The sequence below is a fragment of the Cupressus sempervirens genome, chromosome 3, assembly GCF_028749045.1.
Source record: "Cupressus sempervirens isolate cs-2001-9-10 chromosome 3, ASM2874904v1, whole genome shotgun sequence".
Taxonomy (NCBI): Eukaryota; Viridiplantae; Streptophyta; class Pinopsida; order Cupressales; family Cupressaceae; genus Cupressus; species Cupressus sempervirens.
Genome location: NC_143120.1, coordinates 482,118,369 through 482,145,100, shown reverse-complemented (window position 1 = coordinate 482,145,100; position 26,732 = coordinate 482,118,369). Strand labels below are relative to the sequence as shown.

At 38.2% G+C, this 26,732-nt stretch overlaps 1 protein-coding gene across 1 annotated transcript in view; it reads left to right on the top strand.

The window, feature by feature from the left end:
- The first annotated feature begins 983 nt into the window (after nt 1–983).
- LOC149567265 (ALG6, ALG8 glycosyltransferase family) overlaps nt 984–26,732 on the top strand; it is a 30,333-nt gene continuing 4,584 nt past the window's right edge. Inside the window, exon 1 of the mRNA XM_089820435.1 lies at nt 984–1,919. Coding sequence (XP_089676561.1) covers nt 1,155–1,919 — 765 coding nt within the window. The 5' untranslated portion in view covers nt 984–1,154. The remainder of the gene's footprint in view (nt 1,920–26,732) is intronic.

Genomic DNA, 26,732 nt, shown 5'->3' with positions numbered 1-26,732 from the left:
AACAAATTCAATTGGGAAACATGTAGAGCAAAAATAATTTGAGGAGGATAGAAATCATTGTATTCCTTACAAAATAGATGTGAGAATGCAGAGCTATGACATTGAAAAACCAAGAAGATGTTTTTTGGTACCTCGGTGATCCTTTATGGATATGATATTTGGGGTAGCAACATGTTAGATGAAAAATGGAGGTAACTTGAAAGATTCCAAAAATATTTAATCATCAATAACCTCAAAATTAAATTATTGTCCCCTCTAAGATCTTTATTGGCGGAAACAAACATATTTCATTTAGAGGCTTTGACAATGGATTATATCATAAGCTATGTAAAGAAAACTTAAGGTATGGAAAATATTTATTGGCATGAATCAATCATAGAGGAAAGACTCAACATGAGAAGAACATATGGATGAAGCAAAATGTCAAATGGATGGAAAAATGGAATACTAATATGCATGAATGTACAAAAAAATAGTGAAGATATTAAAAAAATTGCATAAAAAATGTTACTATATTAAAAAATTTAATCCTATGAGAGATCATGAGGAGATAAGAGCAAATATCAAATGGAGAGCGAAAATGCTTATAGCACAATTTAGGACAAATTTTCATTATTTGAGGTGTGAAATTGGTAGTTGGATGATACCTAAGCAAGAGTGACATGAAATAATATGTCTACAACATGAGAGTGGTAGATGCAAAGCGACATTTTATCATGAACTATCAAACATATAATGACATCGACTCTAGCTATGAAGATATTTTAAAAGTGGACAACTTAGGTACTTTATTTGAAAGAACACAATTAGGCAAGACAATAAACTTAGTGACCAAAATTCACTTTCAAGGAGCAATCTTAGTATGACCTAGAATTCTACCACCCTATTCTAAACTATGTCATTTTGGAAATTTCATAAGCTACTTTGAATTCATAGATGTCCATTCATTCTTAAATATGTCATTTCAGAAATCTCAAAAAAACATACATGATTTTTAATAGCCATCTATTTGGGGGCTCTCGAATATTAAGTCTAAATTATTATAGCGTAAAAAATATGAACTTCACCGTCAACAACTGCAAGGGGTCGTGTAGAACTGAAGGAAGCCATGACATGAAAAAATCCTCATTTGCCATTAGGAACTCGTCTTCCTTATGGATTCCACAAGCTTCGAGGCAGAGGTGATGGAACAGAAAGAAGGAAAAATCATGAGGGCGAGCGAGGGAGAGAGGGAGTTTTTATGGATGACAGGCATAGCTAGTTGCATTAAGGTTCTCTTAATCCCTGCATACCATAGCACAGATTTTGAAGTGCACAGACACTGGATGGCGCTCACCCATTCCCTGCCCCTCAGCCAGTGGTACACCGACGAGAGCAGCCCATGGACATTGGATTACCCTCCTTTTTTCGCCTGGTTTGAGAAGTTCCTCTCTGTGCCGGGGGCGTGGGTGGATGCCCAGATGGTGGATCTGCATATGCACAACTACAATGCCCAAACAGTCGTTGTCTTCCAAAGGGCAACTGTAATTTTTGCAGATCTCTTGCTCTACTGGGCCTTGTGGAGGTGCTGCAAGAAGCTCAGCCTGGAGAAGCAGAGGCTTGTTTATATTGCCGTTGTTTGGTCGCCCGCTCTCTTCATTGTGGACCATATTCACTTTCAGTACAATGGATTTCTGTTAGGCATTCTCTTGATGTCGATTTCTTATCTTCTCGAGGGGAAGGATTTGATGGGTGGATTGCTATTCGCTGTTTTACTGTGTTTTAAGCATCTGTTTGCTGTAGCGGCCCCGGTGTATTTTGTGTATTTGTTGAGGCACTATTGTGTAGGTCGTTACAGGGTCTTAAGGTTCTTTGCCTTGGGAGCTTCGGTTTTGTCTGTACTTCTTCTTGCATTCGGACCGTTTCTATATTATAAACAGGTGCGTATCCTTTTCTGCCAAAATATTGCGAAAATATTATTTAAGTGTAGTTTGCTTACAACGTTTTGCATTATGATAAGTTTTTTGGACTTTGTTTGCCATTTCATGCTGCCTTTTCACGAGTGAGTACCGCACGAATGTCGATTCTTGATGCCATGTGTTATATGCCAATCACTTTGTTATTCGCATTTCGATCACGCTTCGTAAAATACTTCGTTATGTTTGGTGTTTTGTGTGGGCTCAAATTTACAAGTATTTGGTCCTGCGATTTAGATCACTGCAAAATAACATCAAATATAAACCTCCACCAATTTTCATCAACATAAACTTATCAACTTCTTTGAATAGATGATACAATTAACACAGAATCTTGAACTTAAATAATCTGTAGCATAACCAGCTTAGAAATCCATATATATTAGAAGATTATCAACACAGCTCTACAATGTTAAGAGTCCCGGGCATTCTATCATTTCCACTCACAATAACAATGATAGAAAATTTGGAGCACCAATGTTACAGTTCAGGGTCGAGTACCCTGTGTCATGACTGTTAGTAGCAAGGGACTTGGGAACTTGATTGTCTCCTCCAAAAGAATCAATTATAATGCATATTTGGTCTCAACAAGTTTGAGAAACTCCTTCTTGGAGGTGGTCCAAAAATAGTGTATAAATGCATGGTGAGTGAACATAAACATTTGCACATCTCAAGCATTGAGGATTGATCTAATCATCTTTTCCCATGTCTTTGGTGTGCATTGTTCACAACATGTACATGACAAGGGTTTCTGTATATATGTAATTAGGAAGGATTGATCTAATCATATTTTCCCATGACTTTTGAGTGCATTGTTCACAACATGCACATGACAAGGGTTCTTGTATATATGTTATTAGGAAGTTTAAACCAACATTTTGGATGCTAGGCCACATCTATCAAAACTTGTACTACATTTTCAGAACCAACCTCTCAAGCATTTACAAAGATGTGAAACTTAAACATAGCATCTTTGTTGTGCTGTAAACAGTTAATATGTCTAAGGAAGCAAGGGCTCTTTGTAGGTTTTTCCGTGGTATTGATGAGTGGATGGATATGCCTTTTGCTCCTTTTGCTTATCCATAATAATGTGCTAGAGATGTGAAGGAGATGCAATTTAATCTAGTAATATTGACTTGGAATCAAGGACACAAAATATCATTTCTATAGCCAACTTCCCACAAATTGCTATATATGTTTGTTTGTGTTCTAATATCAAACTGTTGTATAGAAGCCTTCTTATTGAAGGGATAATGACAAAGTAGTCTTCCATCAACTTATAAGACTAACTAAAATGGGAAACACTCCCAACTGAATGAGCTTCCTCTTGCTCCCCCTCTTATATTTTCTCTGACATTTCAATGTTTGGATTTTGAGCCGCTTCATCATCACTTATGCTATGGGAACTCATTCTCACATTGCAAGAAGTGAAATTTATGTTCAACTTCACTGTATAAACATAATGACAAACACAAAGGCTCAAGGCACTGTCTATGCAGCAACTTATTTGCACCTTAGTAAAAAATATATTGCTAACAAACAATAGTATGTTAGCTAATTGTATTAATGTGTGCTAGTAATTTGCAAACACTTACAATTAGCTAACACATATACTAACATACTATTGTTTGTTAGCAATATGTTTTTTTACTAAGGTGCAAATAAGCTGTTGTGTAGACAGTGCCACAAAGTCATCATCCATTGCCTATCTTCTAAATGCAATATCAAGACACAAAAATGGTGTTCAGGCTCAAGGTCGAAGACAGATTTGAAGGTGCCTCAAATTTCACTTCATGCAAGTTTAGAGTGCTTATTGCACTTGTAGAAAATGATGACCTTCAATAAGTGGAGGAAATTCCTTCTGAACTAGATGATCAAGCAGAGAAACTTCAATTCAAGAAGAATGTCTTTAAAGCAAAGAAATTTTTGATTGACTTTGCAAAGGATAACTCAGTGCCTATCATTTCCAAAATGTCAAATGCAAGGGACATGTTCAAAACCCTTGGAAAGTCTATAGCAGATCAACAACACAAGTAGGGCTCTTGCATGAGCTAATTGTATTACTATGTGTTAGTAATTTGCAAACACTTACAATTAGCTAACACATATGCTAACATACTATTGTTTGCTAGCAATATGTCCTTTTACTAAGGTGCAAATAAGTTGTTGTGTAGACAGTGCGGCGAAGTCATCATCCATTGCCTATCTTCTAAATGCAATATCAAGACACAAAAATGGTGTTCAGGCTCAAGGTCGAAGACAGATTTGAAGGTGCCTCAAACTTCGCTTCATGGAGGTTTAGAGTGCTTATTGCACTTGTAGAAAATGACGTTCAATATGTGGAGGAAATTCCTTCTGAATTAGATGATCAAGCAGAGCAACTTCAACTCAAGAAGAATGTCGTTAAAGCAAAGAAATTTTTGATTGACTTTGTAAAGGATCACTTAGTGCCTATCATTTCCAAAATGTCAAATGCAAGGGACATGTTCTGGAAAGTCTATAGGAGATCAACAACACAAGTAGGGCTATTGCATGAGCTAATTGTATTAATATGTGTTAGTAATTTGCAAACACTTACAATTAGCTAACACATGTGCTAACATACTATTGTTTGTTAGCAATATGTCTTTTTACTAAGGTGCAAATAAGTTGCTGTGTAGACAGTGCCGTGAAGTCATCATCCATTGCCTATCTTCTAAATGCAATATCAAGACACAAAAATGGTGTTCAGGCTCAAGGTCCAAGACAGATTTGAAGGTGCCTCAAACTTCACTTCATGGAAGTTTAGAGTGCTTATTGCACTTGTAGAAAATGACCTTCAATAAATGGAGGAAATTCCTTCTGAACTAGATGATCAAGCAGGGAAACTTCAACTCAAGAAGAATGTTGTTAAAGCAAAGAAATTTTTGATTGACTTTGTAAAGGATCACTTAGTGCCTATCATTTCCAAAATGTCAAATGCAAGGAACATGTTCAAAACCCTTGGAAAGTCTATAAGAGATCAACAACACAATTAGGGCTCTTGCATGAAGGCAACAACTTCATCAAGTCAAAATGATGAAAGAAGAATCAGTCATATCTGACTTCATGAATATCTCAGAGCTTAGGGATCAACTAAGTGCAATTGGGGATCAAGCTATGAATAAAGACCTTGTCGTGTTAGCACTCAATGGTCTCCCTCAAACTTGGGAACCTTTTATCGAAGGTATTCCTGCAAGATGTAAACTGCCTAAGTTTGATCAACTCAAAACTGATTGTATTCAAGAGGAATCTAGGCGGACTGCAAGAGAAATTATCAAAAGCTCTCAAAATGAAGACACTCATGTTCTTGCCACTCCAACTACAAAGAAGAAAGGGAGAAATTGGAGAAAAGGCAACTTCAAGAAGAAGAGAGATCAAAGATTGCATACCGTATCTAATTTTAAGAAGACAAGGAAAGATCTCTCACATTCAGTGCTTTAGATGTGATAAATTTGGTCACTAAGCAAGAGATTGTGTTTCAAAGCCCAAGCAACAAATGCTGAACATTAATAAAGTCTCAAGGGAAACACAAGACATATCAAATGGATTTCTCTTCATAGCTGCCCTATTAAGTAGTGTTCCCATAGACAGTGACACTAGGCTATCAAGAATACCTATTAGATTTGGTAGAAAAGGGGTCAAGCCTTCAAGTAATTATTGGAGATGATGCACGCTATTCAGTGAAAAGATTTGGTGCTACATCATTCAACCTAGAATCTGGGATTTGTCTTCTTTCAAATATTGTCTTATTTGTGCCAGAAATCAAGAGGAATCTTATATCTCTTTCAGCTTTGGAAGATGATGGTTATCAATGTTGAATTATAGTATCGGTCAGATCCGACCAAAGAAATATCAGTATATATTACACACACACATATGTATGTATTTATGTATGTTTGTGTATATATATATGTATGTATGTATGTATATGTGCGTGCGTGTATATATATAACAAATCCTGATCAGACCCGATAAAGTGGTGATTCATTGCCTTGCTCAGATCGGGCATCTATCCCTGTGCTTAGTCTGATCAAAGACAACCAACATTATACATATCTGTGATCATGTGAATGATGATCATTGTCTATGTATCAATATAAGTATTGCTCTGAGATCGGGTCTGCATTTTGTGCGCCCAGAAATGATTATAATGGAGAGTTATAATGCCTGAGGTTATCGGGCTCTTAACCATAATCATCTTGTGTTACCAAGAGTCATGTCCATGCAGGGACATGACCCTACGTTGCACATGCCACGTAGAGTCATGTCTCTACACAGACATTACTTCTCTTATTCATATTTATATTGGGTCGATCGGTTGAGAGAAAGCATCGAATACAATTCCTGTTATTATCTCAATCAACTACAATTACAATATAAATATATCATTATCATCAGCGGTCTTCTGTAGATCAAAGCCAGTATTATAGACAGCGATCTTGTATAGATCGATAACCTGTTCATTGTGATTACTGCTCACAGCATCATCTAGTGAAGGAGTTTTTGGCAATGTACACAATCATCACAGAGATATATCAGTCAATATCTTGATAACTTAAGGACAGATTTTCATACAAATAAGTGAGAACAAGTAAATCAGAATACTATGGCATAGAAGACTTGGTCACTACATTACATAGCTCTTCCATCTTAACTCAACCATGTACAAAATGTTACTTGTAATGGATGTGCAATGGGTAAAATATTAAGTGCCCATTTTACAGTAGTGAAAGTAGGTCAAAAGAAATATTGGAATTTGTACACTCTGATTTATGTGGACCAATGTCAATGGCATCCCTAAGTCAATTTTTGTATTATGTGACTTTCATAGATGATAGGAAGACTTAGATTTATTTCTCAAGGTCTAAAGAGTCAGATGAAGTCCTATGCAGATTTAAAGAGTTTAAAGCACAAGTAGAGAACTTGTTTGGAAAGATAATTAAAGTTTTAAGGTCTTATAATGGAGGAGAATACCCTTCTGGTAGATTTTGTGATTTCTGTGTTGAGGCAGGAATTAAGAGGGAGTTTTGTGTTCCCTAATAGTTTATAATCCACAACAAAATGGGTTGCAGAGAGAAAGAACAAAACCATTATTGAAGTTGCAAAAGCCATGATACATGATCAAGACCTTCAAATCTGTTTATGGGCAGAAGCTTCAAGAACTGCAGTTTATGTTCATAATACGTGTCCTTATCAAATATTGCAGGATATGATTCCTAAAGAAGCCTTTTCAGGAGTTAAGCCTGATGTGAGTCATTTGAGAATCTTTGGTTGTCCATTGTATGTCCATGTACCTGAAGACAAAAGAGCCAAACTTGAACCTTCTGGCAAGTAGTGAAAATTTTAAAGCATACAAGATTTATATTCCTGGTCAGAAACAAATAGAAGTAAGCAGAGATGTCACTTTTGAGGAAGATATTGCTTTGAAAAAACCTAAAGGTTCATGCATGAAAATAAATGAAGATCAAGAGTCTCCTCAAGACATGGACGTTGATCATGCTTCCCAGATTTAGATGGAGTGAAAAGACTGATGATCCAATTAAGCCTTTGGATCCTACTGATGGGCCTAGAGATATTATTGTGAATTAAAAGAGACCTTTTTGGGCATGAAAAACTCTGCAGGAGGCAGAACAGTTTGCAGCTCCTAGAGGCACTTTAGAGAAAATAATAGAGTGCATAGATTCTCTAGCTATGTTGCATTTATGTATAATATCATCGAGACTGAACCTTCCAGTGTTGAAGAAGCCTCAAAACAAGTAGTCTGGAAAGATGCTATGGATGGAGAATATTCCATCCTCGAAATAAAAGATGCTAAAGCTCCAGTTTGAATTCTTAGCATGTTCCATTGACTTTCGGAATCAGGGCATGTTGAGTATGGGTTTCATGGAACATAAACCCAATTTTGGGTTGGCATGGCCTATACCCAAACACATAAAACTGGGGCCCAATTTTTCATGATTTTTATTCTTTTTATAACCAGAGTAGGGTCAAGATGGAACACCCGTCAATGGGACTGGGGGCAGCACCTTATCAAGGCCTTCAAGACCACACCAACATCTATGGTGCATGTTATTTTTCAGAATTTATCACTATCTGTCCTTACCCCCAAACTTAGTCTGATTTTTTAATTAAAATCTGCTTCACATTTTTATGGTGATTGCAAAAATCCAATGAGCTTTGATATTATTTGCCACTTTCTTAAAGAAAATGATAAAAGTGGTGTGCATTTAACTTAGAGACAAATGCTGAAATTTAGAACTGGGAGGCATCTGCACACCAGATAAGATTTACTTACACCTTCAAATCTTTTTGGAAACACATTAGATGTGTTAATTTTTTAGCCCAGATATTAGATAAACAACAACAAAGAAGAGTAAAAACAATATACAAAAGACTCAAAATATTTATCCTGGAAAACTCTTCCACTTGAAGGGAAAAACCCAGCCACACCAGCAAAAATATCTTTTATTGATCATAAAAAGTACGTAAGTTTCCACTTGATTGATTTACAATATACCAAGCAATCATATAAATAGATTGCATAAGATTCTCCACCTATCACATGAAGGTCTCTTTGAATCCTAAAAAATAAGATGCTTCATATTTGCACATATTCAACACTTCATATTTCTGCCTCTTTGCATGACGTATGACACATGTCCATTGACAAAAAATAATAACTTAATTATGATCGCAAATATCTCTTTCAGCTGAAGATGACCATAACGGTCATAACAAACGAATTTCTATCATAAGAGCAGAGGTAAAGATCTCTGTTGAAGCTACAATCTTCAACACTCCCTCTTAGCAAGAGAGATATCTTTACTTAGGCATGCACACATAGCTGCAATCAAAGATGATAAGCATAACATAATTCATAACAGTTACTTTATAAGAACATAGAATGAAGTCACACACGTCTTTCACCATGCCTTCTCACAGAGGGTAGAAAGAAGATTTTTAATCTCAAAACTTTTTCCAGAGAAGGATACATTTCCACCATGTCTACTCAGAGAGGGTGGTCCATCATACCTACTTTCAGAGGATGGAACGAGGATTTTCACCTCAAATTTTTTCAAGAGAAGAATACATTTCCACCATACCTACATGCAAAGGGTGATCCCCTGTACCTACTTGCAAAGGGTGGAACGAGGACTTTTACCTCAAACTTCTTTTGGTGAAGAATACATTTCCACCATGCCTACATGCAGAGGATGGTCCACCGCTACTTGTAGAGGGTGGAACGCTACTTGTAGAGGGTGGAACAAGGGCTTTCACCCTAGACTTCTCTTAGAGAAGAATGCAATAACAAGAGATTGCACCTCAAACTTCTTTTACAGAGGACTCATTCTCAAGGAATTGTTTGAATTCTGAGACTCCCTCTAATAGGAACAACTAACTCATTGCTTTAATTAGCCTAGTAAATTAGAGTTGATTCCTATGTTGACCAAGCAAGGAGAATGTTGATGCGAGTTTTGTATCACTTACATAACATATTAGTAATTGAATATCCGATATGGAGTATCAAACATACAATTCCTCTCTTGAAAAGTTATTGCTCATGGGATATGAGAACAACTCCAATGTTCCTTACTTGTGTGGATACTCGCTCAGTTTTATCGATGTGATTTGCTGGTAATCACGTAGGCGGTCTTACGCAAATTGTTGAGGATGACTTGGACTTTGGTGGGATGATGGAGATGGTGGTTCGGTGTGAATGCTAGATGATGTTGATGGAAAGTGATGGTGGTGGAGGGTGAATGGTCCTTATGATTGGTGTTTTTCTAGCTCTCTTCTCTTAAGTTCTAAGTCCTAAGTTACTTGCCGTCCTACTCTTACTCCTATGGATGGAAGACTAGCAAATGGACTGGGATCGAACCTAATGAAAGTTAACCAGCGGTCTCACTTCCACAGGTGCAATGATTCAAAGGAAAAATAAACTAGTTTTTCACGCAAGGCTTTCCAACAAGCCGCTAGGATGCTAGTGGTCTAGTATTGATCCCTATCAAACATCTATTACTGCTATCATACAACTATCCATCTACCTGTCTCTTACTTAGCAACTTGAAATGAAATTTGCTTCAACAACTTGAAAAGAAATCTACTCTAACTTTTTGGAAGTAGAAACCATGCAATAATACCAAAGGCCCTTAATTACCATGCAAGTCACAACAATGAGAAAGAAATAGCGAATTTTGGTATTATCTTATGCAACAATTTTCTCCGACCCTTACAAATGAGAGCAAATGGCCTTTTATAGATACCAAAATTACAACTGATGGTAGAGATCAAAAGCAAAATCGACGATCCAGATTAAATCCTAGAAACCCTAATTAGGGTTGCCACCCCATTGGCCAATGAGAAGACACCACCTCGTAAATGGACCAATAAAAAAAGTGTAAAAGTGGCAACCAATGAGAAGGCACCAAAATGGCGGCCAATCAGAAATAGACACTTGTCCTATTCTAGAAGAAAGAGAAATTGCCAGTTGGGCTTACATTAAATGATCTTCTAATATGACTCTTCCCTTTTCTTTTGTTCTTTTAGCTAAGGCAATGAACCTAGCTAGCCTTTCGTTGACTTCCTCTATAGGACAAGGTGTGTGCTTTATCTTGAGCTCTGCCGATTTCATCATGCTATTTGCTACTTGCAGTGTCTTCTCATGATCTTTCTCATATTCCTTTGCAAATCCAATGAAAGCATTTAGGGAGGAAAGGGTGTTCAATTGTTTCTTCTTGATGGCAACCCTTCCTAGCTCATCCAATCTTGATCCAAGCTTTTCTCCATTGATGTCCTCTTCTTTGATATCTTCAAAATCAAGTGCTGCTCCGATGTCGCTCATCATGGTTGTAATGGAATAATCGACGCCTGGGCTATGATGTGCAATTGCCTTCTGTATATCTTCTTTGCCAAAGGGGATTGTCCTTCTTTTAGTCTGTCCTTTACTTGTATCATGTCTACTGTACCAATATTGGTGTTGGTTATTTGCTTCATTTTCGAGAAGAAAGTTGTTTTGGGCATCATATCCTCTTTGTTTTTCTTAGTGTTTGTCCCCTTAGGATTCTTGCTTGTACTAACATCCTCCATCTCATCGCCCTATTACGGGATGGTAAAGTGGTGGACAATTAAACTAGTAGAACCAAGGGAGGCAATCCTTAGACTAGAATGAAAGAAGGAAATCAGCTTAAGGATCCCTTTCAACTCTAAATGATTTGAAATTACTTTTACCAATAGCCGGATCTTCTTCTTTGAATTTAGGACCAGACCTTGAGAATTTCAAACCCTCTTGTAAATCAGAAATTCAAACACAAAAATTCAGACCTTTGATCTCAATAATTTCCCAAATAAAATCACCCAATTTAGGGCAGAAATCACAGCTCCTCTTGAAAATCAGAATTTTATCTTCCACAAATTTTGGCTCCCACAAAATTCGCCAAGCAAGAAGAGTGCAGATCTGCTCTTGCAAAAAAAAATCATCCAAGGAAAATACCAATTTTCCCTTAGCCAAAAATCGCCAAAACAAGAAGAGTGTAGATCTGCTCTTGCAAAAAAAAATCATCCAAGGAAAATACCAATCTGCCCTTGCAAAAATTGTCCAAGGAAGAAGAAATCTGCCCTTAGTCAAAAATCGCCAAAACAAGAAGAAGATCTGTTTTTGCAAAATCGCCCACACCTTGAGAAGGAGAAGTGAGAAGTGAGGAGGAAATGGAAGAGAAGCCTCCTCTTATACCCAACTTTCCTCCTTCCTCCTAGCTGGCCGATTTGGACCTTGGGAGCAAGAAAAACAATAATTAATGCAAAATTATGGCCCACAAATAAATACTTAGCTAAAAATTAACTTTGCCAAAATGAAAATTGCCTTTTTAAATTGCCAATTAGTTTCAAATTGCAACAAGAAATTAAACAATGCCTTGAGGGTGTTAAATATTTTCATTTAATGAGGATTTAGTAATTAATACGTCATTAAAATTGGATTTTGGCTAACCAAAAGCCATTTGTCAATATTAAATTACCAACTTCATTAAAGGCTAAAAGTTTTCAAGGCAATTTTAATCTCTTACAGACAATTTTTTGCAATTTTCCTCCAAATCGATTTTGCTATGCCATTTAAATTTTTTTTGACAAAAATAAAATTACTTCTAGAGTCTAAAATTGATTTTGCAATTTGACTTCATCTTGACAAAATTAATTTTTTCCACCAAAGAAAAATTTAAGATTTTCCAAAACTCAAGTCTAACAAAATTTCCCTTTTGAAAGTTATTCAAATTTACACAAGTTATATCCAGATTTTCAAAAGAAAACGTCTAAGTACAAATTTTACAATTTTATCCTGCCAAATGTTATTTTTGAAATTTTGTCCGGCCTAAGGATGAAATTGGTTGTTCTGGAAGATCAAGCGAAACTGGGTGAAAATAAGCTAAGTCTCTCCCACTGGCCTAAGGGTGTCCGAGGCCCAAAACTCTCGAAAAATCAAGATTGCTGGACAATCCGAAAAATTGCCAAGGCGACTAAAAAAAAGGGGGTCCCCAAAATTTTTTTGGGGCGATGGTGTGAGAACCTCACAACATCTGGCAACTTCACAAGTGAAATGTTCCTGAAAGTTTCAAGAATAAAATAACTTAGAACAAAAATCTCAAGATGGCTTACCCGAAAACCTACTTAAGGACAAGCACTCAACAAGGGCAAAACTCTCAAGTTGAACCTGAGCATTCTGACCATAAGTTAACCACGTGTGTGCAAGTGATTTATTTCCCGCTCGACAAGAACTTGACAATCTCTCCGAGCCATTAAACTTAGCTATTATAATATCCTTACTTCAAAAGCAACCTAGGTAGAGTCCTGCAGCCAGTCAGGCGTCTATTGCCCCGATAGAGTTATCGCTGTGGCACCACAATCACGGTTCTACCTTTAGTGATTATTTTTATAGCACCAGTAGAGATGATTGCAAACCCTTGAACCAAATTTTATCTTTATTTTCACTTTGATACTGCTTTTCTCTTTTCTCATGATACTTTCTCTTTTTTTTTCTTTTCAATCTTTTGTTTGGTTTGCAGGCAATGAAGCTTGCAGAGGGTTTGGAAGACCACAGTGGCACTGAAGCAGGTGTATGATTTTTACTAAGTTCAATTTCACTTCAAGAAATCAAGAACTCAGAGCAATTAAGGGTGAGTAAAATGTTGTAACCACGCCAGAGATAACTCAAGAACCTCTATCGAGTTTAACCCAAATTTAGTACAAGTCCTACCATAGACCAACGACTAAACACATCCTTTAATCCCTGAACCTCGTCACATATACTCAAGAAATGAACAAGACGGATTTCGTTTTGTCACTAGAAATGTAAAATCTACACATCTCGCCCACGAGTGATAACATGGACCCCCTTTTGCACTTGCAAAGGCCCAAAACCAAAATCCACTTTCCAGCTAAGGGAAGCCAAAAGATCCCAAGTCAAATGACTTGATGCAAAATAAGCTCAAACTCTCTCACAAACCTAAACTAAACGACTGGAAGAAATCTACTCTAAACAATTGAAAGGGAAACTACTCTAAACTTTGGGCCAAATGGTTCAAAACAAACTCTACTCTAAAGAACAGAAAAACAAACAAACAAACTACTAACCAAAAGCACACCTATTCTAACTATGTACAAAAGGGCTCCGGACCGTGTCCTAGGCTTGGAAATAATGCTTGAGGAACTACCCATTGATAGGCAATGGGACATCCTCACTAGTGAATGTCTTAAGTCTAAATGCATGATCTCCGATGATCTCGGATATTTGGAAAGGACCCTTCTATATTTGGAAAGGACCCTTCTATAGCTTATCGAATTTGTCATGTTGTCCTTTCCTTTCATGGGCTTTGTCTCAATATAAGACCAAGTCAGAGATCCTGAAGGCCTTATTTTGCGCTCTTCTATCGAACCAACATTTCACTACCCCTTGATGTTTTGCAAATTTCTGTAGGGTTTCATCTCTTTTCTCATCTAACTGCATCAGTTGAGCCAACCTAACTTGGACTCGGTCTTCATTCTCATCACAGTACTCCTGTATGAACCTCAAAGTTGGAATTTTCAATTGAATCGGGAATACAGAGTCTTGTCCATAAACCAAATGATAAGGTGTGATTCCTATGGACTCTTTCACTCTTGTTCTGTCCACCCATAAGGCGTATCTCAGTTATGTGTGCCAATCTCTTGGGTTCCTATCTAAGAGTTTTCCAATCATGATCAAAAGGTTCTTATTTGTACATTTTGCTAGGCCATTTCCCTGGGGATAGTATCCTAATGAAAACTTTAAAATTATCCCGTGGTCAAATGCCCAAGTATGAAATTTCAAAGAAGTGAAAGTAGAATCATTATCACATACAAAAGCCGAAGGACAACCAAACTTGGTGGTGATCTTTTCCTCTAAGAACTTAATGACAGTCTCAGCAGTGCAATTCTTGAAAGCTTGGGCTTCTGACCATCAAGTACAGTAGTCAGTTGCAGTTAGAATATACTTGTGTTGTGCTGAGGAAGCTAGATTGATGGGACCAATGAAGTCAAGCCCCCACATCGCGAAATGTCTCACCTCAATGATTGGCCGCAAAGGCATCGTTGGGTTCCTATGTCTCTTTGCCGCAGTTTGGCAAACATGACAAGTCTTCACATGCTTGTGAGTGTCTTTGAACAAAGTTGGCGAGTAGTATCTGGCTCTTAGTATCCAATGTGCTGTGGCCAAATTTGATCCATGCCCTATTCCCCATTTATCATGAAAATGCTCCAGAATGTTCCTTGCTTCTTCCCTTCCAACACATCGCAAATATACCCCTTCGTGATTCTGCTTGTACAACACTGCTCCTTGTAGCATATATCTTCTGCTCTTGAATCTTAGTGCCCGCTTTTGCATTGGGTTCAAATGTGAAGGACATCGGTGATTTAAAAGATAGTTGATTATGTCTCGATACCATTCATCGGGATGTACCTCTTCCAATTCATAAACCTACTGTTCAAGCCCAGGTCCCTCTGATGCCATGGTTTGCACCAATTGTTGTCCTCTAACCAATTTGATTGGTTGGATCTCTATGTCATATTCCTGAATATTGGCGACCCACTTGCCTTTTCTTTCTCCAAGCTCACTCTGCATCAAGAGAGTCTTCACTGCTATGTTAGGCACAATTGCGTGTACTTTGCTTCTCAAGATATAATGTCTAAATTTCTTTACTACTTTCACCAAGGCATAAGCTTGTTTCTCAACATTTGGGTAGTTCAATTCGGCCTCCTTGAAAGGTGCACTCATGAATGCAATCGGATGCTCTTCACCTTACTTATTCTTCTGTGTTAGAATGGCCGCACACGTGTGATCAAAGGCGAAAGAATATATGTTGAACGGTCTCTCGTAATCCGGGCTTACGAGGAGTGGTGCATTGATGATGGCATGTTTTATCTCCTCAAATGCCCTTTTCGCTGCTAGAGTCCAATCCACTTTTGTATCCTTCTTTAGCATGTCATTCATTGGTTTCACAATCTCAGCAAATGTAGATATGAACTTCCTCATGAAGTTGATCTTTCCAAAGAATGGTTTGAGCTCCTTTTTGCTACCTTGTATGTCAAGTTTGGAAATTGCTTCCACTCTCTCTGGATCTATCATTATACCCTTCTCTGAAATCACATGTCCCAGAAGCTTTCCTTCGGTAACTCCAAACATGCATTTTTTCGGATTCAAAGAGACTCCAAACCTTCTACATCTTGTGAAAACTTTCCTCAAGTCCATTATGTGGTCCTCTCTGTTCTTCGAAAATACCGTTATGTCGTCCATGTAAATTATAATGCATTTGTCTTTTAAGTCCTTAAAAGCATAATCCATGGCTCTTTGAAATGTTGCACTTGCATTGATCAGGCCAAAAGGCATCCTTCTGTATGCAAAAGTTCCCCACTTTGTGGTGAAGGCCGTTTTCAATCTATCTTCTTCCTCGACTATCACTTGGTTGTATCTTGAGTATTTGTTCATAAATGACATCATTTTAGTTCTATTTACAATTTGCAAAACCTTGTCCAGTGATGGCAATGGGTAATTGTCCTTTTTTGATGCCCTATTCAGATTTCTGAAATCAACACATAATCTTATCTCTCCATTCTTTTTCCTAATTGGGACAAGATTGGCGACCCACGTTGAGTGTCTCATTGGGAAGATGATTTGCGCATTGAGCAGCTTCTTCACTTCTTGATATATCAATGGTTCTAACAAAGGGTTGACTGGCCTTTGTCATTGCTTGAATGGTTTACTCCCTTCTTTCAGTGGAATTGTATGTGTGATGATGGCAGGACCGTATGTCTTCAAATCTTCATATCCCCAAGCAATCACGTCAGGGAATTCCCTCATCAAATTCAATATATCCGCCTTCTCCTTAGGCGTGCAAACTTTCCCAATGTGGACAATTTTGGGACAATCCTTTGTTCCCAAATTAACTTTTTCACACTCATCGCTTCCTGTAGGTTGATATTGTGTTTTGTGGAATTGGTCGATGTCGAATATTCTTTCCAATTCAATCATTCCCTTTGGATAGTGTTGGTATTTAGGCTCATCACTCCTACGTCGATTTCTGCGTCTTCATCCACTTCACCATCAATGATTTGTGCAGTGAAGACATCTAAGTTAGTCAGGAACTTGAGGATATGTCTATCATCTTCGAATACCTGGAAGTTCTTGATTGTCTGATACTGATGGGACCGATGCCAATTCAACTCTAAACTTCTTCGAGCCATCCAACTTAATTGGTGCTAGTGAGCTTGCAGTCTGTGCGAGGGCATTTTCCACCTGATTGTTTGCTCTATAATTAAACTTGATGTTGAAGGCATTAAAGCTTTCTATCAAATCCCAGACTCGCTTTCTATATCTCTTCAACCTTTTGTCATGGCAAGCAAACTTCTGCTTTATCTGCTCAATTACTAGATATGAGTCCCCGAGCACATGAAGTATTTTGGCACCTTTCTTAATAGCACACAACAAGCCTAGAATGAACGTTTCATACTCTTCCATGTTGTAGGTGCATGGGAATTGTAATTTGTGTGCCTCCAAATATGTTGCCCCTGTTGGGCTGGCTAACTCAAATCCGGCTTCGACTCCTTGCTTAGTTTTGGAGCCATCGAACCTTAGAGTCCATACTCCATTGCTTTCTTGATACTTCTCCTCTTGGAAATTCTTCGACTCATTCGTTTCATCATCCTCTTTTATCTCTGCATTGAATGGTGTAATTCGGTTCTTCGTTTCTCCCGTCATGCTACTTTCTGCCTTGTCAACTTGTTGAATCTCAACCTTCTGTTTGCCATGTTGATCTTCTCGTTTTAGGGCTCCTGGGATTCTCTTTTCCACTTGTTCTAAGGCCACTGTACACAAGGAGCAAGATAACTCCGAGTGGAATGCATTGTGAATTCTGCATCAGTTGGGTAATAATAAGTTCTTTACTAGTGTTAGGTTGCCCAACTCCACTCCTTGCTGCAAAGTTGTAATCACAAAGTCCTTGAAGCTCTCAAACATGCTTTCACCCTCATCGGATGAAGCATCTGGATCTGACTCAATTAGGATCTCGGTGGAATCCTTTCCTTCACTTATGATGTTCATAGTCAACACTTTTGCCTTCTTGGGTTTGTAGGTGCTCATATTCATTTCCACGAACAATACTTCGTTTGATTCCCATTTTTTGTGATTGTCAATCTCAACCTTGGGGTACTATCGATCTTGATCTGGTTGGCTAGTAGTCCTTTCCATGGGAGCCACATGTGAGAGAAGTCCGTTGCCATATATCCATTCAGTCTTCTAGCCTAATCTCGACCTAGGATCAACCCATAAGTATTGGCCATATCTACCACTGAAATGTCTACCATATGTTCCATCCTTAGATCAGATGCCAACTACATGTGTATGTTGTGTAGCTAGCCCACTACCAACACCTCTGTTTTATCCAATTGAGTAACTCTTCCGTTTGATCCCAAAGGCGTGATTCCTAATCTTCTGCAAATGTTCAAAGGCATGACGTTACTTGATGCCCTTGAATCTATCAAGCAATTGTGAAGCAATTTCCCGAACATCCTTACTGATAGTAAGGGTGGGGCTGGCTCATCCTTTCCTTGATAATACACCACGGGTGTCTTATGTACTTGCTTTGGCTTCACCTCGAAATTCGTTGGTTGAGCAGCCTCTTCTTTCTTCATTGTTTCCTTATTGTTTATCGGCTCTCGATTCCTTTGAGTTTGTTGGTCTACAGGGGTTGATCCTTGAGCCATGTAAACTGGTTGAGGTCTCGACTGTTTGTTGAATTCACTGATATCACCATATGCAATCTCCTGTGTAGAGCTTCCTATTTTTCTGGATGAAGTGTCTTGAGATGAGTTTGTCATATTTGTTCCTGGAACATCTTGGATTACATGTACCGAGTTAGGAGGATTCCTCCCTTGAGTATGCGCTGTTGCACCTTGAGTGTGAGATCCTTGTGATTTATTATCTTTCAAACTATCAAGGAACGTGTCTCTAATCTCCGCTACCTTCAATAATTCGAACAAAGGGAGATTGATTTTGACCTTCTTCATCTCCTTTGTCACACTTTGTCCTAATCTTTTCAACTCTTCATTGTTCACGACATTGTTTCTAGTTCTTCCTCTATTTGCTTCTTGTGTCAACTGGACATTTTGCGCTCTTTGAGTACCTTGATTGTTCTGCTGTGTGTTTTGTTGAACGCTCGGTTGTCCATTTCCATTGTTGTGGTTGGCTTGTTTGTATTCAGGTGCATCCCTCGAAGCATTTCGTACATTACTCGCATTGGGGTGTGGAGGCGTATTGAAATTATTTGGGGGTATGGAGGATGTAAGGGGTCCATCATTTCTCTTGTTGTTCCTCTGATAGAACCTTGCATTGCTAGTCGGTTGTTGAAATGTTTGGTTCCCAACTGTCCCTTGAACTAGAACAGTATCTTCCAAAGGTGGGAAAGAAAAATCCGACCCATTGCTATATCCCTTTTGATCTATTTCCTCATCAATTGGTCCGTTTGCTGACTGGGGAGGAAATCTCCCTTGGTGTTCTTCATATGCTTCAAATTCTGGAGGAAATGAAAACTCCTCAAAAGTCAAGCACTGATCGTATCCTGGGGACGGGACAATCTCATACCCTGTAACCTTAACATCTTCCTGATTATTCGACTCATCTATTATGTTTTGAAACAGGTTAGATGCTCTCTTGAATTCTGCACATCCTAATTCTAAATGTTGATCTCTCTATCTTGATAATTCCTCTGGTATCCTCCTTCTTGATGGTTTCTTTGATATCCTCCTTGATAACCTCCACCTTGATTCTAGTAATTATTCCTTTGATTATTTCTTTGGGAACTTTGGAGTTGATTGTTCTGGTTTCTCAAATAGGTGACTTCCATAGACAGCTTCTTGACTTGTTCAATCAACTCTTTCATATCATCCTTTTCTTCTTGCATCCTTGTGGAGGAACTTGCACTTTGTAGATTAACTTGCACTGATGGCGGTGCTTGACATAATGGAGGCCCCAGATGTAGTACTAACTGATTTTCAGGTGCCTAGTATGCAAGCTATGGAACTGGATTATTTGGATATCTTGCACCTTGGGGTTCTATTCCTTGATGGCCCAATTGCTTCCCTATCTCAATTGCTTTAGTGTAGGCTTCAGTCAACGTTGTGGGAGCAGGATTCACCATTCTCGTGAACATAGCAGTCTGGTTGTCTAAGGCACTGTAGTATGCTTCCAATACGCCAGCTTTCGTCATTGTGTAAGGGGCTTGCAATCTCGTGTAAGCCTTATAGAAACGATCATTGAAGGAACTTATTGTTTCTCTATCATGTCTCCTTATGTCTAGAAACTTTCTATGTAACTCCAACAGTGTGATGGGCATACCAAATTTTGCAATTAAGGCCTCTCTGAGCTGAACCCATCTCGTTATTGATGATGCCGGTAAATTGACAAACCAGTAATAAGTTTCTTCCCCCAATGAATAAAGGAAAAGCCTACATGCTACATCCTCCTCTTGAATTCTTCTATTGCACAATGCCTCTTGGAATACCTTGATATGCTCCTCTGTTGTACAATTAGGGTCATTGACAAAAAACTTGGAGCAGAATACTGCCAGATTCTTCGGTAGATCATGATATTGTTGGAATAAGAGGGGTGAGGCGTTGTTTTGGATCCAAGGTGGTTGAGCCATCGTTGGTTGGTTGATTTGAGCCTAAACTGGTGAATTAACTTGAGCCTGAACTGATGGATTAACTTGAGCCTGAACTGGTACTAATTAGGGGGCTAGCTAAGTTTGAGGTATCAGGGACCCAACGGTTCCTTGATTTCTTGTGAAATTCTAACACAAGTAAGTCTTCTTCTTGGTGTGGTGTATTTCTCAGTGTCCTTTGCCTCTTATCCAATATTAGTTTCTCAAATCTTTTGGGGGAAAAAGACCCAATCTTTCTATCCAGCTTGAAAATAATCTCAACTTGATTATCTCTCTAATTCAAGTTCTTGTCAACAATAGCTTGAGCTTGTCTTTGTGCTTTCCTTTCTCTCTCAAGCTTCCTTTCCAATTCTCTTTGACGTTCTAATCTCTTTTGAATTCTCCTTTCAATAGCTCTTGCTTTCTTTCTTCTTGATTTAGCACGTCAACGATGTCTAGGTACTCTCTAGTGTTCTCACTTTCCTCCCAAGCAGTTGAGCACAGACTTGCTACAATGTGATCTTGAAGTGTTCTCCAAGTTGCTCTAGGCTGATTTGATCTAGGGAGCACTATTCTTCTTCATAATGCCAACAAATCCTCAAAATAAAATTTTCAGGCCCTCCTCCTAGCGCCAGATAATGTTGATGCGAGTTTTGTATCACTTACATAACATATTAGTAATTAAATATCCGATACGGAGTATCAAACATATAATTCCTCTCTTGAAAAGTTATTGCCCATGGGATATGAGAACAACTCCAATGTTCTTTACTCTTGTGGATACTCGCTCAGTTTTATCGATGTGATTTGCTGGTAATCATGTAGGTGGCCTTACACAAATTGTTGAGGATGACTTGGACTTTGGTGGGATGATGGAGATGGTGGTTTGGTGTGAATGCTAGATGATGTTGATGGAAAGTGATGGTGGTGGAGGGTGAATGGTTCTTACAACTGGTGTTTTTCTAACTCTCTTCTCCTAAGTTCTAAGTCCTAAGTTACTTGCTATCCTACTCCTACTCCTATGGATGGAAGACTAGCAAATGGATTGGGATCGAACCTAATGAAAGTTAACTAGCGGCCTCACTTCCACAAGTGCAATGATTCAAAAGAAAAATAAACTATTTTGCCACGCAAGGCTTCCCAACAAGCTGCTAGGATGCTAGTGGTCTAGTATTGATCCCTATCAAACATCTACTATTGCTACCATACAATTATCTATCTACCTTACTCTTACTTAGCAGCTTGAAATGAAATTTGCTTCAACAACTTGAAAAGAAATATACTGTAACTTTTTGGAAGTAGAAACCATGCAATAATACCAAAGGCCCTTAATCACCATGCAAGTCACAACAATGAGAAAGAAATAGCGAATTTTGGTATTATCTTATGCAACAATTTTCTCCAACCCTTACAAATGAGAGCAAATGGCCTTTTATAGATGCCAAAATTACAACTGACGGTAGAGATCAAAAGCAAAATCGACGATCCAGATTAAATCCTAGAAACCCTAATTAGGGTTGCCACCCCATCAGCCAATGAGAAGACACCACCTCATCAATGGACCAATGGAAAAGGTGTAAAAGTGGCAACCAATGAGAAGGCACCAAAATGGCGGCCAATCAGAAATAGACACTTGTCCTATTCTAGAAGAGAGAGATATTGCCAGTTGGGCTTACATTAAATGATCTTCTAATATGACTCTTCCCTTTTCTTTTGTTCTTTTAGCTAAGGCAATGAACCTAGCTAGCCTTTCGTTGACTTCCTCTATAGGAGGACAAGGTGTGTGCTTTATCTTGAGCTTCGCTGATTTCATCACGCTATTTGTTGCTTGTAGTGTCTTCTCATGATCTTTCTCATATCCTTTTGCGAATTTAATGAAAGCATTTAGGGAGGAAAGGGTGTTCAATTGTTTCTTCTTGATAGCAACCCTTCCTAGCTCATCCAATCTCGATCCAAGCTTTTCTCCATTGATGTCCTCTTCTCTAATATCTTCAAAATCAAGTGTTGCTCCGATGTCGCTCATCATGGTTGTAATGGAAGTATCGACACCTGGGTTGTGATGTGCAACCGCCTTTTGAATATCTTCTTTGCCAAAGGGGATTGCCCTCCCTTTAGTCTGTCCTTTACCCGTATCATGTCTACTATACCGATATTGGTGTCGGCATCATATTCGTTTTGTCTTTCTTAGTGTTTTTCCCCTTAGGATTCTTGTTTGTACTAACATCCTCCATCTCGTCGACCTATTACGGGATGGTAAAGTGGTGGACAATTAAACTAGTAGAACCAAGGGAGGCAATTCTTAGACTAGAACAAAAGAAAGAAATCAGCTTAAGGACCCCTTTCAACTCTAAATGATTTGAAATTACTTTTACCAATAGCCGGATCTTTTTTTTGGAATTTAGGATCAGACCTTGAGAATTTCAAACCCTCTTGCAAATCAGAAATTTAAACACTTGAAACTGTCCCCCATTTCTCCACAAAAATTCAGACCTTTGATCTCAATAATTTTCCAAATAAAATCACTCAATTTAGGGCAGAAATCGCAGCTCCTCTTGAAAATCAGAATTTTATCTTTCACAAATTTTGGCTCCCACAAAATTCGCCAAGCAAGAAGAGTGTAGATCTGCTCTTGCAAAAAAAAATCATCCAAGGAAAATACCAATCTGCCCTTGCAAAAATTGTCCAAGGAAGAAGAAATCTGCCCTTAGCCAAAAATTGCCAAAACAAGAAGAAGATCTGCTCTTGCAAAATCACCCACACCTTGAGAAGGAGAAGTGAGAAGTGAGGAGGAAATGGGAGAGAGGCCTCCTCTTATACCCAACTTTCCTCCTTCCTCCTAGCTGGCCGATTTGGACCCTGGGAGCAAGAAAAACAATAATTAATGCAAAATTATGGCCCACAATTAAATACTTAGCTAAAAATTAACTTTGCCAAAATGAAATTGCCTTTTTAAATTGCCAATTAGTTTCAAATTGCAACAAGAAATTAAACAATGCCTTGGGGGTGTTAAATATTTCCATTTAATGAGGATTTATTAATTAATACGTCATTAAAATTGGACTTTGGCTAACCAAAAGCCATTTTTCAATATTAAATTACCAATTTCATTAAAGGCTAAAAGTTTTCAAGGCAATTTTAATCTTTTAAAGACAATTTTTTGCAATTTTCTTCCAAATCAATTTTGCTATACCATTTAAAATTCTTTTGACAAAAATAAAATTACTTCTAGAATCTAAAATCGATTTTGCAATTTGACTTCATCTTGACAAGATTAATTTTTTCCACCAAAGAAAAATTTAAGATTTTCCAAAACTCAAGTCTAACAAAATTTCCCTTTTGAAAGTTATTCAAATTTACACAAGTTATATCCAGATTTTCAAAAGAAAACGTCTAAGTACAAATTTTACAATTTTATCCTGTCAAATGTTATTTTTGAAATTTTTTCCGGCCTAAGGATGAAATTGGTTGTTCTGGAAGATCAAGCAAAACTGGGTGAAAATAAGCTAAGTCTCTCCCATTGGCCTGAGGGTGTCCAAGGCTCAAAACTCTCGAAAAATCAAGATTGCTGGACAATCCGAAAAGTTGCCAAGGCAACTAAAAAAAAGGGGGTCCCCAAAATTTTTTTGGGGTGATGGTGTGAGAACCTCACAACAGAGTATTAATAGTCACACTGTTCCATGAGCTAGATGGTTCACAACAAAAGGATTTGGCATTCTCCCTCTGCTGGTCAAGCTCCCTCTGAATCTTAATTCCTCCTCTTAGAATGAATTGAACATAGTGACAATCAGTGATAGCCTGCATGATCTTTCATGTGCAATGCTCCAATCTGCACTCCTATAGTGCCTTTTGGGATCTTTGGGATCCTTGCAACAAGCCTGGAATGACAAGTCACCTTACATCACTTTCAGTGCCTCCTGGGATGTTTGCAACAAGCCTGGAATGGCAAGTCAGCTTACACCAGTTTCAGATAGCTAATTTGAAAATCGCTGGTAATTGCAATTTTTTTTTGTATCCATTACCAATCAGGATGTGCACAAGACTACAGCACAAAGAATCCTGCTTGAAATTCACGACACCAACAAAGATTTTCAAGAATGATATCAACAGGGAATTGGAACATGTTTTAGCTTAAGACTGAAACACACCATCGCATGGTAGGATTTCACACGAAATGATCTCCAAAAATTTGAATCTCATAGAAAGAACATACTAAAATACTCCACCAGACATATAACCCAGCATGAAGCTCACTTTCAGGCTTATACTAGCAACATAAACCAAGATTTCACATGATCCCAAATAAAGAGAATCCTCTTCTTTCTCATAGAAAGAACATACTAAAATACTCCACCAGACATATAACCCAGCATGAAGCTCACTTTCAGGCTTATACTAGCAACATACACCAGGATTTCACATGATCCCAAATAAAGAGAATCCTTTTCTTTCAAGATTCCATACCAGATGTTGCTGCAATCTCTTGTCACCCTATTGCTTCTCGATTGGTCTTGGAAGAGATTAGTAGAGGTCCATAGAATCATTCTAACATGAAGAGAAATATATAGACGAGAGCATACACTATTTCCAGTAAAAAATAATTCAAAATTCAATCATAGGATACTTATCTCTGTGAATTCTTTTCATTGCTATCAGCAACCTCCTATAGTTACTTGTCCATGTCAGCATCATGGACAAAATCTGAAGCAACATACTTTTGTTGGATATAATGATCCCAATGAAATCTGAAGCAACATCCTTTCCTGGAAACAAAATCAAATCTTTGTGCGCTCTCTTGCATATCGACTCTCCTTAACCTCTTCTTTCTCGCCTGAAATAGGTACCATTCTGAGTGACCAACACCAGACCCCTGTACTTACTTGCAGATGACTTCTGAAACTGGTTGGCTTCTCCCTTAGGCGTCAATTACATTCTCCAGCTCCAGAACTGGTCAGTGCCCAAATTGATTGCAGAAGGGAATGAAGTGTTGAAAAACAGTGCTCTGTTATTGACAAAAATATATCTGCTTTTGATTATTATGGCTTTCACGTTCTGTCCAGATGGAAGTTGCACAAGATAACCCTTGAAGTTCCAATGACCACATCATAATGAATGAAGAGAATATCCTTGAAGAAATGACCATCGTGAACAGATGGCTCTCCCGACTCATCTCCTGCAAGGCGGAGACATCTCATACTGATGAGAGATTCAGCAGACACCCCTCAGTATATTGTGATTTTGTGCAACACATCCACAGCCGAAGGCTCTAATAAGTTCACAGAAGAAATATTAGTGACAACTGGCCCACTCAGAGTTTGCACAATGAGAGGATGCTTGAGAAGAAGCTCCAGAACTTGATGGTCCTGCCTTAGTATTATAGCCTTCCCCAGAAACCCATACACATCTCTCCCTCTTGCCCACAGCTCCCCAAGATCTCAGACATGGTCCTCTACTAACAATTCGCCATTGCTTCATAGTTGCTCTGTTCGAAAGTCTACAACTATATGTCGTGCATATTCTGTGGGAGATGACGACTAGTTATTGACCTGAGACAGTAAGAGGAAAGAACTCAGCCTGTCTGATCATAATGATCAAACACAAGAGGAGAGTGTTTCGACTTTTATTCTGCAACGTTATATATCCGACCATATAAAGATGATGGACAGTAATCTTGATAAATACTGTCTTTACCACGTTATAGGAACTGACAAAAAAAAATCCACCAAGGAGAATAATTAAGATCATATAAATAACAGTTACAAAGGCGACAATAAGATTGGTATAAATATGACAACCAAAGCTTGTCGAACGTATCTGTCAGAGATAATGGGAGGAGAGTCCACAATGCATGAAAGTAGAAGAACACTTGATGTCGCCAAGAGGGAGCTGTTTAAATAAGATTGAAACAGATGGAGTGTGAGTCATCCAATTCTGAAAGACACGTTGCCGATAAAGATTTACCGTTGCTGTTTGAGGCAAATCCATTGAGAAAAGAACATACGCGCATGTAACCTTTCATGCTAGGAGAGAGAGTATAATGTTAGAGAACATTCATTTTTGTTCAATGAAGATTGACAACTATTACCTAGCCATTAAAAATAGAAAATTTAAGGAGCTTGAATACCCTCGTTACCATTCATAATATAATAACAACAATTTAATAATTTCATATGAGCAAAAACAAATTTAACACTCCCTGTAGATATCCACAGTCAACAAGATGACAGTAGAAGAGATTTGATGAGTCTAGAATGGCAGCTTCATTGTTAGCTTCAAATCAACATGCTCCTGTGAATCCCCATGCGTCCGACGCATCCTGCTACTGTAATTCGATCATTGGACCTCCATCTCAAGATGTGATGTGAATATCTTCGTACACAGATTCAGAACTGCCTCCATTTCCATATCATTCTCAGCTCGTGGGAGAGCAAAGAAATCATGCTGACAAGAAGCTTGAGGACACAAAATCAGAGTAATGGACACAAGAGACTTCTTTTAATGTTGTTATCTGAACCTGCTCCTTCTTGAACTTATTGAGCTTTCCTAACCTTGTGACACGAAG